Below are 17,785 nucleotides of genomic sequence, written 5' to 3'. Positions count from 1 at the left end.
AGAGTGGTTCAACATAGGAAATTCAATCAATATAATCCCTACATTAATAGACAATGAAAGCCCACACCACACAGAGATGATCACCTCCTGTGTGATACAGAAAGCACTTGATAAAATTCAATACCTGTTCATAAAAGAAACACGCAAAAACTAGGAATAGAGGGGCACTTCTTCAACATGATAAAGGGCATTTATGGAAAACTCACAGGTAGCATCCAATTTAATGGTGAAAGACAAAAGTTCTTATATTCAGGAACAAGGCAAGGATGCCTGTTCTTACCACTGGTTCAGCATTGTACTGGAGGTTATTGCCAGAGTAACTAGACATGAAAAAGAAATAAAAGACATCCAAATCTGGAAGGAAGAAGTAAAACCATTTCTATTTGCTGATGACATATGCCATGTATATAGAAAATCCCAAAGAGTCTATGAATACAAAGGAAAAAAACAGAGCTAACGAATTCAGAAAAGCTGCAGTACAAGATGATACAAAATACAGTTCTGTTTCTCTATACCAGCAGTGTAGAATCCAAAAAAGAAATTCAGAAAACAGTTCCATTTATAACAGCATCCAGAAGCATACAGAAATTGGAAGACCTGTACTCTGAAAACTATATAACAGTGTTGAAAGAAATTAAAGAAGACTCAAGTAAATGGGAAAATATTTTTTGTTTATGGATTGGAAGACTTAGTATTGTTAAGATGGCAGTACTATGCAAAATTGTCTACATATTCAGTATAAAGTCTGTCAAAATTCCAATGACCTTTTGTGCAGAACTCGAAAAACTGATCCTCAGTTGCTTAGAGAATTGCAGTGGGCCCAAATAGCCAAAACAGTCTTGAAAGAGGACAGAGTTGGACGGCTCCTACATACTCCATTTCAAAACATACTGTAAGTCTACAATAATCAAAACAGTGTGGTTCTGGCGTAAGGAAGGAGGACCAATGGAATAGAATTGAGAGGCTAGAAATGAGCTATTACGTATATGACCCACTGATTTTTGACAAGATTGCCCCAAAACACACAGCGCAGAAAAGAATAATATCATCAATAAATAACAGTTCCAAGACAACTGGATATCTGTATGCAAAAGAATAAACATGGACCCCTATTTCACCCCACATACAAAAATTAACTCAAAATTGGATCAGTGATATAAGTATAATAACTATAATTCTTGTAACTCAACAATAAAACCCAACTGAAATGGGTAAAGGACTTGAATAAATAGTTCTCCAAAGAAAATGTACAAATGACCAACATGTATGTGAACAAAACTACTCAGCCTCATTAGTAATTAGGGAAATGCAAGTGAAACCCACCATGAGTATCCTTTCTTGCTCTCTAGGATGGCTGGAATCAGAGAGACCAACAATAACAAGTGTTGGTATTGTGGAGGAAGCAGAACACTTGTACTATACTGGTGGGGATGTAAAGTGTTTTATTTTCTGTAGAAAACAGTTTGGGATTTCTTTAGAGTGTTTAACATAATACTGCCATGCAATTCACTCCTAGATATATACCCCAGAGAATTGAAAACAGTTACTCCAATATATGCACACACACGTTCATATTAACACTATTTATAATAACCAGATGGTATAAGCAGCCCAAATGGATGGATGAATGGGTAAACAAATTGTGTACATACACACCATAGACTATTATTTATCTGTAAGAAAAGATGACATACTGATACATGGTATAATGTGAGGCTCCTCAAAACCCTTTTGCTAAGTGAAAGGAGTCAAACACTAGAGTCACATATTATCCGATTCCATTTACATGAAATAGCTAGAATAAGTACATCTATAGAGACAGAGTGCACATTGGTGGTTGCCAGGTCCTGGGGGGTAAGGAATAAAGAGGAATAACTGCCTAGTGGGTATGGAGTTTATTTTGGTGTGATAAAAACATTTTGAAACTAGGTAGAGGTGGTGGTTGCACGACATTGTGGCTGTACTAATGCCCCTGATGTCTTCACTTTGCAATGGCTAATTTGATGTTATGTCAGTTTCATTTCTATTAAAAAATTAAAATGCTTGCAAAGAAGCATGAGAATATAACCCATAACTAGGGTAAAAAAAATTAATCTCTATAAAGAGACCCAGAAATGACAAAGATGATTGATTCAGCAGACAAAACTGTAAAAAGAGTCACTACTAATAATGCTGTCAGTGTTCAGGAAGGTAGAGGAAAATAGGAAAATGATGAGAATATAAATCAAAGGTATGAGAGTAGACTTAAATGGGGATTCTAGCAATGAAGAATGCAATATCTGAAGTAAAAAATACTTGATGGAATTAATAGCAGACACTGTAGAAGAAAAGGTAAGTGAGCTGGAATATGTAGGGAATAGCGACTAACCAAAATGAAGCGAAGAGCGAAAAGACAGAAAAAAAATGAACAGAGCGTCTGTGAGCTGTTGGATAACATCACACATCTAAGATAAATTAGTTAGATGTTCAGGAGAAGGGAGGGGGAACAGGAAGATATTAGACCAAATAATGACTTTTCCCCTGGAGAAGGAAATGGCAACCCATTCCAGTATTCTTGCCTGGAAAATCGCATGGACTGAGGAGCCTGGTAGGCGACAGTCCATGGGGTCGCAAAGAGTCAGACACGACTGAGCGATTTCACTTTCACTTTTCAATGACTTTTCCATTAAATATTATGGAAAAACCCAAACCAACTTTTTGCCAATCCAGTATAAACTTCATAGCTGTGTAAAGCTTAGTGAATCTAATTTGAAAGAAACAATATTCAAATGACTGAAAATCAGTGATAGTAAAGGGAAATCTTCAAATCAGTCGGGGAAAAAAAAAAAAGACATTATATATAGAGAAATAGAGATAAGGATGACAGAGTTTTTGTTGGAATGTACAAGCCAGAAGAGTCAGGTGACATTTTAAACATACCATAAAATACTTGTCAGCTTTGGATTCTGTTCCCTCTGAGAATGTTTTCTGAGAAGAAGTGACTTGTCATACAAAAGGACTTACTACAAAACAGACTCACAGACATAGAAAACAAATCTATGGTTACCAAAGGGAAAGGTAGGGGAGGGATGAGTTAGGAGTTTGGAATTAACAGATACCCGCTACTATGTTTAAAATAGATAAACAACAAGGACCTACTGTATAACACAGGGAACTGTATTCTGTATCTTGTAATAACCTGTAATTGAAAAGAACCTGGTGAATATATGTGTATATTTTTTATATATAACGAAATCACTTTGTTGTACACCCCAAATTAACAGAACATTGTAAATCAGCTATACTTCAATAACAATATATTCCAGAGGAAATGAAAAAGGAGTGACTCTTTTGTTTAAAATTTTTAAATTACTATAAAATATTCAGTATATAACACAGAACTTAACATTTTAACTATTTTTAAGTCTTGTTGTTATAGAGTTGTTAGGTTGTATCTGACTCTCTTGTGACCCCATGGACTGTAGCTCACCAGACTTCTCTGTCCATGGGATTTCCCAGGCAAGAATACTAGAGTGGGTTACCATTCCCTTCTCCAGGGGACTTTCCCAACCTAGAAATTGAACCCACATCTCCTACACTGGCAGGTGGATTCTTTACCACTGAGCTACCAGGGAAGCCCATTTTTAAGTGTATAGTGACATTAAGTACAGGAACAGTGTTATGTAACCATCACCATTATCCATCTGCAGAAATTTTGATACTCCCAAACTGAAACTCTAGACCCATTAAAACACTAATTCCCCATTCTTCAATCCATCAGCCCCTGTCAACCACCATTCTACTTCTGTCTATGAATTTGACTACTCTAGATATCTCATATAAGTGGAATGGTACAATGTTTGTCCTTTTGTCACTGGCTTATTTTACTTAGCATAATGTCATTTATGTCATACCACGTGTCACAGTTCCATTTTTAAGGCTGGCTAATACTCTTTGTATATCACATTTTGTTCATCCATTCATCTGTCAATAGATATATGGGGTATTTCCACCTTCTGGCTATTGTGAGTAGTACTGCAGTGAGCATGGGGGTGCAAGTGTATGTTCAGATGCCTGCTTTCTGTTATTCTGGGTATATATCCAGAAGTGAAATTGCTCGATCCTGTGGTAGTTCTCTGTTTAATGACTGTTTCCCATAGTGGCTGCACCATTTCACATTCTCACTAATAATAAACAAGAGCTCCAAGTTCCCCACATCTTCACCAGTGCTTATTTCTCTCCTTTCTTCCTCCCTTCCTTTTTCCCTCCCTCCCTCTGCTCCTTGCTATTGGCCATCGTACTAGATATGAAGTGACATCTTAGAGTTTTCATTTGCATCTTTGATATTAGTGATGTTTAATGTCTCTTTATTTGCGTGTTGGTGTTTTGTATGTCATTGTTGGAGAAATATCTATGCAAATACCTTACCACTATAGGAAAAATTTTAAAGAATGTCCTTCAGGCAGCAGGAAAATGCAAAAGATGAACAAAGAAAAAAGCAGAAATGGTGATTACTTGGGTAAATGTATAATCTTTTTGAAAGGTAATTTATTATTCAGAGAAAAATATTAAGCTATTGTGAGGCTTATAGCACACAAAAAAGTACAGTGCATAGTAACAGCTTGAAGATTGAGGGAGAAATGGAAGGATATTGTTAAAGATTTTAATGCCCTTCATTAGGTGGTACAGTATAAAGGTAGATAAGATATATGTCGTAAACTCTAGCAGTAAAATAGCAAAACAAAAACTTATAGCTAATAAGCCAAAGCAGTAGATAGAATTGAATATATAAAATAATTAAGTCAACGGAAACCACGAAAAGATGAAAGGACCAAAGACCAGATGGGAAAAATGTAATAATATGATAGGTTCAAACCTAATTATATTGTATAATCCCATTAAATGTAAATAGTGTTTGCTTCAGCAGCACATGTAAAATTAGAATGATACAGAGATGTACAAAGATGACACATAAATTTGTGTGGTGTTTCATATTTTTAAAAAAGTAAGTAGTGTTAAAAAACATCCTGATTTGAAGGCTGAAATTGAATTAAAAAGCAAGATCCGACCATATACTTGCCTGTAAGAAATAGTAACTGTAAATACAAATAGATTAAAAGAATGGAAAAAGAAAGTAACACACTGACTTAGTTGAAAGAAATTTGGACTGGTTTTATTAGTATTACAGTAGGTCTCAGAGCAAGGACTACTTCCTACCTGGGCTAAAGAAGATAATTTCGTAACAATAAAGGGATCAGTTAATTAAGAGGACTATTAGTGCTAACCGTTTTGTTGTTGTTTTTGCTGTTTAGTTGCTAAGCTATGTCTCACTCTTTTGCAACCCCATGGACTGTAGCCCACCAGGCTTCTCTGTCCACAGGATTTCCCAGGAAAGAGTACTGGAGTGGGTAGCCATTTCCTTCTCCAGAGAATCTTCCTGCCCCAGAGTGTGAATCCAGGTCTCCTGCACTGGCAGGCAGATTCTTTGTCACTGAGCCACTGGCACCTAGTAATAGAATTTCAAAACAAACAAAGCAAAAATTAATAGAAATTCAAGGAAACACTCACAGTTATGGTCAGAGATTTCAGTGATCCCTGTCAATAATTGATGTAACAAATTGACAGAAGAAAAAGTTTCAAAGATGTAGTTGACTTGAATAACACTGTCAACCAATTTGACCTGGCTGCATTTACAAACCACTTTATACAAGAAGGTCAGGATACTCATTTGTTCACAAGTTCATACAGAACATTTACCAAGATATACTGTATTTTGGGCCATAGAACAAATCTCAATAATTCAGAAGGAATCAACTCCTAAAATGAACCTTCTCAGATAACAGTGCAATTGAATTAGAAATTATTAATAGAAATATCCTTGGAAAATCTACAATATTTGAAAATTAAATAGCATCTTATAAGTAATTCATGATTAAAAGAAGAAACAAAAAGGGAAATTATAAAGTATTTTACTTTGAGTAAGAACAGAAACACAATGTATTAGATATTGCTAAAACAGTACTTAGTGGGAAATCTGTAGCTTTAAATATTTATATTAGAAAAGAAGAAAGATCTCAAATAAATGACCTTAGTTTCCATCTTAATGATGTAGAAAAAAGATTAATTAATTCTAGAGGAAGCAGAAGAAATAATCTGAATAGCTATGTATGTATTAAAGATACTAAAGTTGTAGTTAAAAGAAACTTCCCACAAAGAAAACTGTAGGTCCAGTTCACCTATTGGACCAATTGGTGAATTTACTAAATACTGTAGGAAGAGATAATATTAGTTCTACATCAACTTTTCAAAAATATTTGAAGTGGAAGGAGTGGTTTCTGAAGACTCCAGTGTCAGCATTACTGAGATGCAGAACCAGGCAATAGGTTCTGGAATAGGAATAAAAGAAAGTCCTAATAAACAGATGTGACCTGATTTTCTATGTAGAAAATCTGATGGACTCCTACTAGACCTAATGAATAAGTATAGTAAGATTGAAGGATACAAGATAAATATGCAAAAATTGATTGTGTTTCTATACACTAGCAAGGCTTCCCAGGCGGCACAATGGTAAGGGATCCACCTGCCGTTGCAGGAGACACAAGAGACACAGATTTGATCCCTGGGTTGAAAAATTACATTGACTGGGTAGCCTGATGGGCTGTAGTCCATGGGTTTGCAAAAGAGTCTGACATGATTGAGCACACGCAGCAAGGAACAATCTTAAAAAAATACTATAAAAAATATGAAATATTTATGGATAAATCTAACAAAGTATGTTAAAGAATACTGAAAGCTATAAAATACTGCTGAAATGAAAGGATACCTAAATAATTGAGATCCATTTGGTCCTCATTATTCATGGATTCTGTACTTGTGAATTGGTCTATTTGCTAAAATTTATATGTAATCCCTAAATAATCCTTGCAGTGCTTTTGTGATCATTTACTGACAAGTGCAGAGTGGTGAAAAATTGAGTTGCCCTGCGTGCACAATCTGAACTGGCATTGAACAAGATGACAGTCTGCTCTCGTTTCAGTTCTCCTGGCATAAGCAAGTGTCCTTTTCTTGGTTTATTTAGTGCCACGTTTTATTTTTGTGTTTTTTGGTTGGTGATTTAGCTATTTAAAATGGCTCCCAAGTGCTTTGTAGTGTCTTTAAGCACAGGAAGGCTGTGATATGTCTTATGGAGAAGATATATGTGTTTAGCTAAACTTCATTCAGGAGTTATTGTTGGCTTTGAGTTCAATATTAGTGAGTTCAACAGTATATATTAAGTAAGGGATCTTTAGCTAGATAAAACACACATAAAACAAGGTTAGTTATTAATTGACTTTAAAAAAATGTTATACCCAGATGTTTACAGGAACCTAACCTTTTATTTCCCCAGAAGCCATGACTCAGTATTTAATAATTCACTGTTTTGCAGGAATGTTAAAAAACATAGCTATCATTGAGATGTCATCTCAATAATGAAACTTGACTATATGTCATGTACATGGATTGGAAGCCTCAGCTTTGTTAAAATGTTGATTTTCACCAAATTAATCTATAGATCAGTTTATCCCATCATGATTTTTAGGTTTCTTTCTAGAAGTTTTCTATGTTGCAGGATTTTGACATACATTTAGCCAAGTTTTCTTGTGCTTTTGTCATATTTTTATATTCTTCACTTGAATGCATTTGGAATTAATTTTTCTGTCTATTTGAGATAGGGACAGAGGAGCCTGGCGGGCTATAGTCCATGGCGTCAAAAGAGTCAGGCGACATAGTGACTAAAATACCACCACAACCATATGAGATAGGAACTTTAAATTTTTCCTAATTAACAGGCAATGCTAGTACAGCAATTTGATCCTTGAGTGGTGATTTTGCTTGAACAGCCTTAGGTTACGGTCTGATGTGAAGTTATAAGCTATGTTTTAGTTGCAGCTATGGACAGACAGTTACGTTTCTCTTAGAGGGCAGGACTCTGGAAGGTAAATTCCTTGTTCTTTTTTGACTGTATTTTCTTTCTTTTTGTTTTACCTGGGAATTAGGATGAGCCCCTTCCAGTAGCAGGGAATAGGGAGAGGGGAGCCAGCAGAGAGACATAGACTGTGTTCAAGTCATTTTCTGTACCTGTGATGGACACGGATTCTTCTATGGAGAGACTTGCCTTGGCAGGTGAGGTTAGCCTATGGCTTCCTAGCATCACTTCAGCTATAATTTAACTGCCTTAAAAATGGTGCTACTCTTGAGTTCTGGCTTAGGCAACTTTGGGTATTTTGGTGGATTCTGGTCATGTATTTTTTTCTGCTACATCCTACTCTGCTTTCTACATTCTGCCAGTGATCTGCTTGCATTTTCCAGAATGTGGTGTGTTTAATGTGCTTTCTTCTGCATGTGTGTTCTGGAAAAGCTCTGCCTCTTTCTCTTTCCCTCCCTCACTAACTCGGTGAATGCCTACTTTCCTTAACTAATGTAATGTGATCTAGTCACACCCCTTGAAAGCTGCCTTTCAACACCCATTCACCTAAGGAGCCCCTTTAAAGCCTCATCTTAGCACCTGCCATGTTGTAGTCTAGCGTATTTGTTTCTTCTCTGTGTGTGTGTTTCTCACAGACTCTGAACTCCTTTGGAACAAGTATTCTTTGCCTGTTGATTGAAAACTGTAAACTGTATTATTTTGGCATATTTTGAAGATCAAGTCCCAGAGAGTTTAGGACATTTTATTAAGTATAGAAACAATCTGTCTCAGAAAGTAGGGTAGGCCTTTGTTTTGCTGAGTGTGCAGATCCTGTTGTTACAGCTGTTTTACCAATGTAACTTGTCAAAGTTACGGAGAGTTACATGTAAACAAACTTTATATCCAAGGTAAACTCTTCCCTAACAGAAATATGAGAAATCTTACATGTAATGTATATCACACTTGGGGATTTTTCAATGGAAGCAAGCTTAATATGTTCCAATAAGTCAGTGGAAAAATAATAGCAAATGCATGCTTTTTATAGAATACTAAAGAAGTATAATAGTATGAATATAATCAACTTATCCTAACAAACATTTTAACTCAGAATATTTTAGCTTAGGAAGCCATGAAAAAAGTTTATGAAATCATATCACTGTATTCATTTTCAGTGATAGTGTGCTAAAGATTATTTATATGCAGAGTAATAATGGATTCTTATTGTTAATAGTATCTTACATCATTTGATTCAACCAATATACTATAATCCAATAATACAAAAACAATTATTATTTCTATTTCACTGTCCAGGAAAGCGAGATTTAGTTACTTTCTCAACGTTATGTGTAGAAGTTGGTCAGTGGCAGAGATACCCAAAACAGGCTCTTAGACTTTTAAGTATATGGCGTTTGTTCTCTCAGAAGCAAAGTTTTAAAATTGTGAAATTCATTGTCACTGATTTTATTTACTTCTAAGTAGGTATCTACTATTCCAGCCACCAAATTGAATTGAAGCTTTCTTCAGACTCTTGAAAACATATACTTATGCAACAATGTGTGTGTGTATATATATATATATATATATTTCTCACTTTTTATACTGTTGACTTTTCTAAAAAATAATAAGTAAAGTGTATGGATATCAACTTTTATAGACCATTTTATAATTTTGTAGGTATTTAATCAAAATTTTGGTTTAACTTTTTATTACTGCTTTGTCATTGAACTCTGTTAGTATTGTTAGTGTTGTTAATAAGATTTCTGATTGAATGCAGGAACAACTATGGAAAATAAAGTTTTAATCATTTTGTAAAATAAAATCTGAACCAGAACTAATTATTTTTAAATTTACTAACTAAACATTTGGACTTTGAAGTTTTATTGATCTTACGTGTATTTTGCACATCTTTCACACCAAAACTTAAACCTTAAATCCATTATTGGATTCCATTAATGGATTCTGTGAATCCATTATTGGATTCATGTAATTTTTATGAAGCAGAAAGTTAGAATGAGTGGAATATAAGTTTTAGTGCCATGTTATTATCATTTTCCTTTAAGGAATTTAGATCAGATTTTCTTACCAAACAGAGCTAAGTTTATGGAGCTATAAACATATTTAAAACACGTTTAAACATGCTTAAATCTGGTGCTGTTACTTTTTATACTGTAAAATCATCACATTATTCTTGCTATGATCTTAATATTTTTTGTATTGTAATGGATAAATATGCAGCATTGCTGAGTTACGAAAATTGTCATGGTAGCAGTATAAATGCTGTTTTAGTATTATGCGAAATAACTCATTTTTACCAGACTTAAATATTTTCTCATCTTCATTTTTCTTTTGCTTTTTGATTTTCAGATAGCTGTGTGATCTGTTGTACTTTAGTATTTAACACTATGGTATGCAAGGACCAAAATTTGACTATAGTCCCAGATCACTTTGTATTTTATGTAACAACTGACTTCCTGGCACAGAAATGTTTATAAATGCAGATTTCCTCAACCTTTCTTGACTAATAGTCTTTGCCTTTTTTGTGGTGTTCCTTATTTGTTTATTTTTGCTTTGCAAGCCACTTAGAATAGTTTAATTGTAGAATTAACTGTCAACTGTATTGGTCCTACAGTTGGTTGCTTATATTCTTTTTTTTTTTTAACTTATGCCTTACTAGGTATTTGTGTAGTATTGTTATAAAATAATTTCTTAATAATGATTGTGATCATTATTATACCAAATTATTAGTCCTGTAAAGGGTATTAAGAAGTAAATTTAAAGTGTTAAAGTGAAAAGTGAAGTCGCTCAGTCGTGTCCGACTCTTTGTGACCCTGTGGACTCTAGCCCACCAAGCTCCTCAATCCATGGGGTTCTCCAGGCAAGAATACTGGAGTGGGTTGCCATTTCCTTCTCCAGGGGATCTTCCCGACCCATGGATTGAACCCAGGTCTCCCGCATTGCAGGCAAACGCTTTAACCTCTGAGCCACCAGGGAAGCCCCCCAAAATTAAAAACTAAAAAAGTACATTAAAATGTAGACTATTTTCTACATTAAACCTTGTCATAGAAAGTTTATAGATGAAGTTCCTAAAATCAGCTATTTCCGTTTATTTAATGTATTCTTTATATATTGTGACTCCAGTTTAATTGAGCAGGAAGTAATCTATTTGCATGTTTTACGCTTAGGTTTTTTGTTTTCTTTTATTGTTTGGCCATGCCCTATGATATGTGGGACCCTATTTCCCCAACTAGGAGTTGAACCCCCGCCTAGCTTTGGAAGGCAGAGTTTGAGCCACTGGGCTGCTGGGGAAGTCCCTATGCTTATGTTTTAAAATGGGAGGTGAAAGAAAAACTTAAAAAGCAGTTAAATATGTCTGTAAATGAGATGAAGGAAAAATATAGGATAAGATACTATAAAAATATTCTGAAGCTGTAATTGTGGTAGAATTTAAAGTACTATGTATTTAAAAATTGTAACCTTGTAACAACCTGAGTGTTAGTTAAGTGGAATATATTTATTCCTCTTATTTTATAGATAAAGGATAATAGGCTTAGTAAATTTAAGTAAAAATAATTAAGACATTTCAGATTAGGGGAGAGTTTTTAAGGTAGTAACGTCACAGACCACCAAAGAAAAGATTGATAAATATTATACTTAAAATAGTCAGGATAAAAAAGGACAGAACTAGTTCCCAGAAGAGGAAACCCAGATAATCAACAGTTTTCTCAGACATCAGTTTGTCAGAGATGAAAATATCTGACCATACTACACATTTTCAAGGTTGGAGGGAAATAGTAATTACCATGCTGCCGAGAGAAGGTCATTTGGTACAGTCATTTTTAGTGATGTTTGGGGTAGTATAACTTTAACTTGTAAGAGTGAGAAATTGAAGACAATCTATTAATAAAAGTCTTCTGTCAGTAAGGAGGGTTAAAACATGGCTAAGATATTGTGATGAAAATTATACATCAGTTAAAAAGTAATACACTGGATCTATGAGTTAAATCTCAAAAACATAATGAAGAGTGAAGAATGTTGTGAAAATGGTACGTCTGTTATATTACTATTTATGTGAACTACAAAACCACATATGCCAAGATTATGTATTTCTTCATGGATATATATGCATGCATATAAATGTATTTTAGAATATCCGAGAGGGATATAGTTTAAATTCCCATAGTGGTAGTTTCTGGAAATGATAAAGGAAACTTAACTGGAATGTAATACTGTTTTTCCTTTTTTTAAAAAGTGAGACTTTAAAAGTAAACAAAATACTAATTTTAATTTGGGTGATAACTGGTCATTTGTTAAATTATTCTAATTTTTTTCCAAAAATTTCATTAAAAAAAAGTTATGAAAAAATAATAATTGGGAGAGCTAGTAATTAAACTTAGGGCTTGATTCCCACGTCTGGAGCTTTTTCAATTTAATACACTACCTTAGAATGAGAAGGAATAAAGGAATATTACCTGATAAAACAGTCAGATAAAATTTAGTTATATAGCAATAAGAATTATGTGTTTATGCTAAAATTTCTTGAGAAGAAAGTTATAGGATAAATTAAAAGTTATTATATAATCTTATACTGTTTTTCAATCTTTAAGCATGCTGTTTCATGTTTATGTGTAGAGAGCAATTTAGGAACTCAGGAAAAAAGTTAGCTTAATTTATTGTTTAAAATGTGATACATATTTCTGTTGCATGTAATGGAAATTTAGATGATTTAGATGATTTGAATGATGATCAAATGGTTTGATGATTTGAAATTTAGATGATTTGAAACTTTTATCTAAAATTCATGAAAATAATTTAGTCCAAATATACAATCTGATTTCTATCTGAAAAAGTCAAAACTAGTTTTTCTTCCATTTGTAAAGTCATTCTTCACAAAAACTTTACAGCCTTTTTATTTACAGCTTCTCTCCAAGATAAAATGGCAAACCCCAAAGAGAAAACTCCAATGTGTCTGGTAAATGAGTTAGCCCGTTTCAATAGAGTCCAACCCCAGTATAAACTTCTGAAAGAAAGAGGGCCTGCTCATTCGAAGGTAAGGTTCCGAAGAGAGGTGGTGAGCCATGCTAATCAAATCTGTGAGATTTATCATCTCAGGTTTTAACTGCTTTATTTTGGGGGGAGGGGGTACTGGATGGCCTAAAGGCTCTCTTAGTTCTCTTTTAAAAGTATTTTAAAGTCTGTAACTGTATAGCTCATTATGGTTTTCAGAGTTGATTCTGATACAGTACTTCACAAAAATCTTAATGAAACCACATGAGATACAAATTTTTGATTTCCATTTTGTAAATTAAGAAACTCAGGCACAGAAAAGCTAAGTAACTTGCTTAATAGTTCATGAGTGCCAGTGCCAGCACTTGTACATGTATTCTGTGGCTTCCAAGTATGGTGCTTTTCCCATGACATAGTAACTGATAACCTAAAAATGGATGCAGAGTAAAATACAGCAACAGTTACTTAGGGAGACGCCTTTTCCAATAGGATGTTTAATTCCGAGATTCATCATTTATAAAAGTTGTATATACCCGTTTTGTTGTTAGCTGTGTATTCATTTATAATATTGTTCTTTTAAATGTAAAATTGATTTATATTTTTATATAGCCTCATACATACATGTTTACTTATATATACATTGCAAAGAAATTATGACTAAAGCATTTATGCTTGAGCTCTGTCATCCTGTTTTTAAAAATATCACTTGTACACACATATCCTTGGTACATTTTTAATCTTAGATATTGGAGATTATGATAATGATTAATACATTTTTGTATGCAGTGTGGAAGCAATTGATTCTCTAAAAGTTGGTTAATCTTCATACAGTACAATCCAATTATTGGATTATTTAATTGTCTTCTAGCATCTCCTTCAAAGTAAGGGAAATGAGATGAAACTGAAATCTGTCCATTTTGTTCCATATTGGAGACTTCTATGAAGGATTTCTGGGCAGCACTTTAATTTGTTCAGAATATCTTTTGTTCAGAGACAAAGGTAGTAGCTTTTCTCTTCCATACCTGTTAATTCATATCTATTACACACTCATTCTTTCTACCCTTAATCTTGTTGAAGTGTTTGAATTTCTTATAGTGTCTCATGTTTTTTCACATCTGTCAGATTTGAACACACATCTCACATCTTTCAAACCTTTGTGAACCTTCTCTGCTCCCTCACTGGGCCTCTAGCAGGCCCTGACTTTCTTAGATGTAGTTGTTACTGTGCTGTGCTACTATGATGTATGAGACCGTTTCCTTAGAGTAATAAATACTTTCAGTTCAGTTCAGTTCAGTTCAGTCGCTCAGTCGTGTCCGACTCTTTGCGAACCCATGAATTGCAGCACGCCAGGCCTCCCTGTCCATCACCAACTCCTGGAGTTCACGTCCATCGAATCAGTGATGTCATCCAGCCATCTCATCCTCTGTCGTCCCCTTCTCCTTCTGCCCCCAGTCAATTCATAATTCCTTTAGTATGTCTCCTGTTTTTTTTTTTAATTCTCATTGCCAATTCCAGGAATTCTTCCTTGAGATAGGCCTCCAGGTTTGAATTTCATGTTAATAGACTCACCGCCCATGTGACATCACACTAGACATGTGCTGACCTCTGAGTGATTCCATCACATTTCTCATGGCTCACTTTCAGTCTCTACAATATTCATCCTTACTTTTTGGTGATACTGTCTAAATAATGATTATTTCAGCATGCTGACATTTTAGTTTGTTACATTTCTCCAATTATCTTGTCTTCCATTCTCCTTCAGCCACCCATTTCTGTGATCAAAGTCTTGATTTTACCATTACCAGTAATTGCAAGACCCTCCAGAATTAGAATCACATGCATTCGTCTCTGACACCTAGTTCATTCGGTCTAATAGTCTGCCTTCAGTAGTCCTTCCACACCACAAGTCCATTGATTTTTATTATTTCTCACTTACCTCCATCTTCACGTTTCCTTTTTCAGCTTTAATTCCATTCACTTTGTATGTACCCTTAACTCTCTTCCACTCTTGATTAGAACATGCTTAGCAAAATCCCAACCCAAATCCCAACTCTGCCATCCCTTCTGAGGTATGGATGAACAACTTGTAGAGGACAACGAGTAGTTGTTTCTATTTCTTTACTAAGTCCTAACCCCTCTTTGCCTAGTCAAGGTCATTCCTCCAGCTTTCTCTCCTCTCTCCTCCCTTAACTTTCTTCTGTGTCATCCAAGTCTGCTCCCAATGGACCAGGTTTGTTGTGGCCCACATTCTTCTCTGTAGACAGTCCGAGATTCCCTTGGGTTTTAAGGAAATGTGGAGATTCCTTTGCCAGCCTCCACCTACTGCTCGGGGTCTTTGGTCATACACCACACCATTAGCCTGTTGCTCGTCTTAAAAAGAGTGAGAACTAGAATAAGTAGCGTATTCTTGAATGAACGGTAGTACTTACAAGTCTTAGTTCAGTTCAGTTCAGTCACTCAGTCGTGTCCGACTCTTTGAGACCCCATGAACTGCAGCATGTCAGGCCTCCCTGTCCATCACCAGCTCCTGGAGTTTACCCAAACCCATGTCCATTGAGTCGGTGATGCCATCCAACCATCTCATCCTATGTCGTCCTCTTCTCCTCCTGCCCTCAGTCTTTCCCAGCATCAGGGTCTTTTCAAATGAGTCTGCTCTTCGCATCAGGTGGCCAAAGTATTGGAGTTTCAGCTCCAACATCAGTCCTTTCAGTGAACACCCAGGACTGATCTCCTTTAGGATGGACTGGTTGGATCTCCTTGCAGTCCAAGGGACTCTCAAGAGTCTTCTCTAACACCACAGTTCAAAAGCATCAATTCTTTGGTGCTCAGCTTTCTTTATAGTCCAACTCTCATATCCATACGTGACCACTGGAAAAACCGTAGCCTTGACTAGACGGACCTTTGTTGGCAAAGTAATGTCTCTGCTTTTTAATATGCTGTCTAGGTTGGTCTTAAGTCATAATTAATTTTAATGTTAATATTAGTTGGCTAAGTCTGAATCCTTTTTGTGGAAAGTAAAGTCATTTGCATTTATGCATTTCTGCCAGTGGTTTTAAGTGAGACATAAAATATATTTGAGTGAAATAAATGATTATCCCTGGCATGAACAATTTAAACCTAGCCCCAACTCATTAATTTTCTTGGGACATTAGCCAGTTATATGGCAACTTCCATAGGTATGTATAGATGTGTTTATGTACACACACATATTTAACAGTAGTGGTTCCCAACCTTGGTTATTCACTGGAGCTTTAAAAAATACTTAAGCCTGAGTCTTACTCCCAGAAATTCTGATTTAATTGGTCTTGGATGAGGCCCACATACCAGGACTTTTTTAAAGCTCTCAGGTGACCCTGATGTGCATCCAGAATTGAGAAACATAGGACAGAGATTAATGTCTTCAAGGTGGTATAGAACTGTCTTCTCATACATACTTCTTGATGGGAAGTATTGATCTATATTTACATGCTTTCTTCTTTCCTCATTGAGTCTTACAGAATGTGAACAACTTGCAGAACTTTTAATGTGTGACTAGTAAATAAAAACTATTTTAATGTTTGCCTTGTCCCCTTTTATTTTTATGAAGTTATTTATTATTCCTTATATTTATGTGAGTTATTATGACATTGCTGTATGGTATCTCTTAGGTACCTGAATCCAGTTCTTCATTTTCCTATGACTTGTTTAGATTTTCTCAAATCTCAAAAGAAGGCTATTATAATGCAGACAGCCGTGAATAACATAAAGTGGTATTTTCTTTTTTTTTTTACTTTATTTCCCTATTTTGATGAGTTGTGCATATGTATGGCTAAGTGTTAAGAAAGCTGCTGTCATAGTGACAATTGAAGAAAGTTTACTCTGGAATAAATATTGCTGAGGGAGGCAGTTCTACCCAGTGGCCTTGAAGTGAAGTATTTTTCTTCTTTTAATTCTTGCTAGATTTACCAGGCTTGATCTTTGCCTTAAATTATCTGGCTTGTGTGGCCTCAAACAACTAACTTAGAATCTCACCTGTAATTTGAGAACTATTGTACCTGTTCTAGTATAGTATAACAGGATGATAGTTTGTAAATTCTTAGCAAGTATGTTGATAATGGAGATACCTGGATAATTGTCTCATTGTATGTTATTAATAGTTGTATACAGGATTTAAAAATCCTTGGTAAACTATCTATTGAGTATAATATGACAGACACTGTCCCTTTTTGGAGCTTTCTGCTCTGCTGTTTCGCCTCTTTGTATATTCTGGATTCAAGTCCTTTATTAGATATGTGCTTGGCAATTATTTCCCCCTCTTCATGGCTTATGTTCTTTTTTTTTTTTTACAGTGTCTTTTGAAGAGCAGTAGTTGTTAATTTTGACGAATTCCAGTTTATCCATTTGTTGCTCTATTAGAGGTCATAAGATTTTCTTCTGTGCTCTCTTCTAGATGTTATATAGTTTAAGTTTTTACATTTGGGTCTTATAATTAGATCTAATTGACACATTGAGTTAAGTTTTATAGATGATATGAGATATGTAATGAAATTTATTTTTTATTTCTATTTTTTGGTTACAGATGTTCAATTGTTGAAGAGATTGTCCTTTCCCTACTTCATTGCCTTTGCACCTTTGTCCAAAATCAGCTGTCTGTATATATCTCTACTTCTGGTCTCTGTTCTGTTCTCTTGGTCTCTTTTTCTGTCTTTAGGCAAATACTACACTGTTTCGATTGTTGTTTTACCCACTAAGTCGTGTCTGACTCTTTGTGACCCCATTGACTGTACCCTGCTAGGCTTCTCTGTCCATGGGATTTCCCAGGCAAGAGTATTAGAGTGGGTTGCCATTTCCTTCTACAGGGGACCTTCCCATCCAGGG

The 17,785-nt window shown here is 35.1% G+C and overlaps 1 protein-coding gene across 2 annotated transcripts in view; it reads left to right on the top strand.

Annotated features, from left to right (window-relative positions):
* The first annotated feature begins 12,852 nt into the window (after positions 1 to 12,852).
* Positions 12,853 to 17,785, top strand: part of STAU2 (staufen double-stranded RNA binding protein 2) — a 285,467-nt gene continuing 280,534 nt past the window's right edge. For both annotated transcript variants that reach the window (XM_068983313.1, XM_068983312.1), the window contains exon 1: positions 12,853 to 12,971. In XM_068983313.1, the coding sequence (XP_068839414.1) occupies positions 12,858 to 12,971 (114 nt within the window). In that variant the 5' untranslated portion in view covers positions 12,853 to 12,857. The remainder of the gene's footprint in view (positions 12,972 to 17,785) is intronic.

This window comes from Capricornis sumatraensis, chromosome 11, assembly GCF_032405125.1.
Source record: "Capricornis sumatraensis isolate serow.1 chromosome 11, serow.2, whole genome shotgun sequence".
Lineage (NCBI taxonomy): Eukaryota > Metazoa > Chordata > Mammalia > Artiodactyla > Bovidae > Capricornis > Capricornis sumatraensis.
Note: the sequence above shows the minus strand (reverse complement) of the source record. Positions and strands in the feature narration are given on the sequence as shown.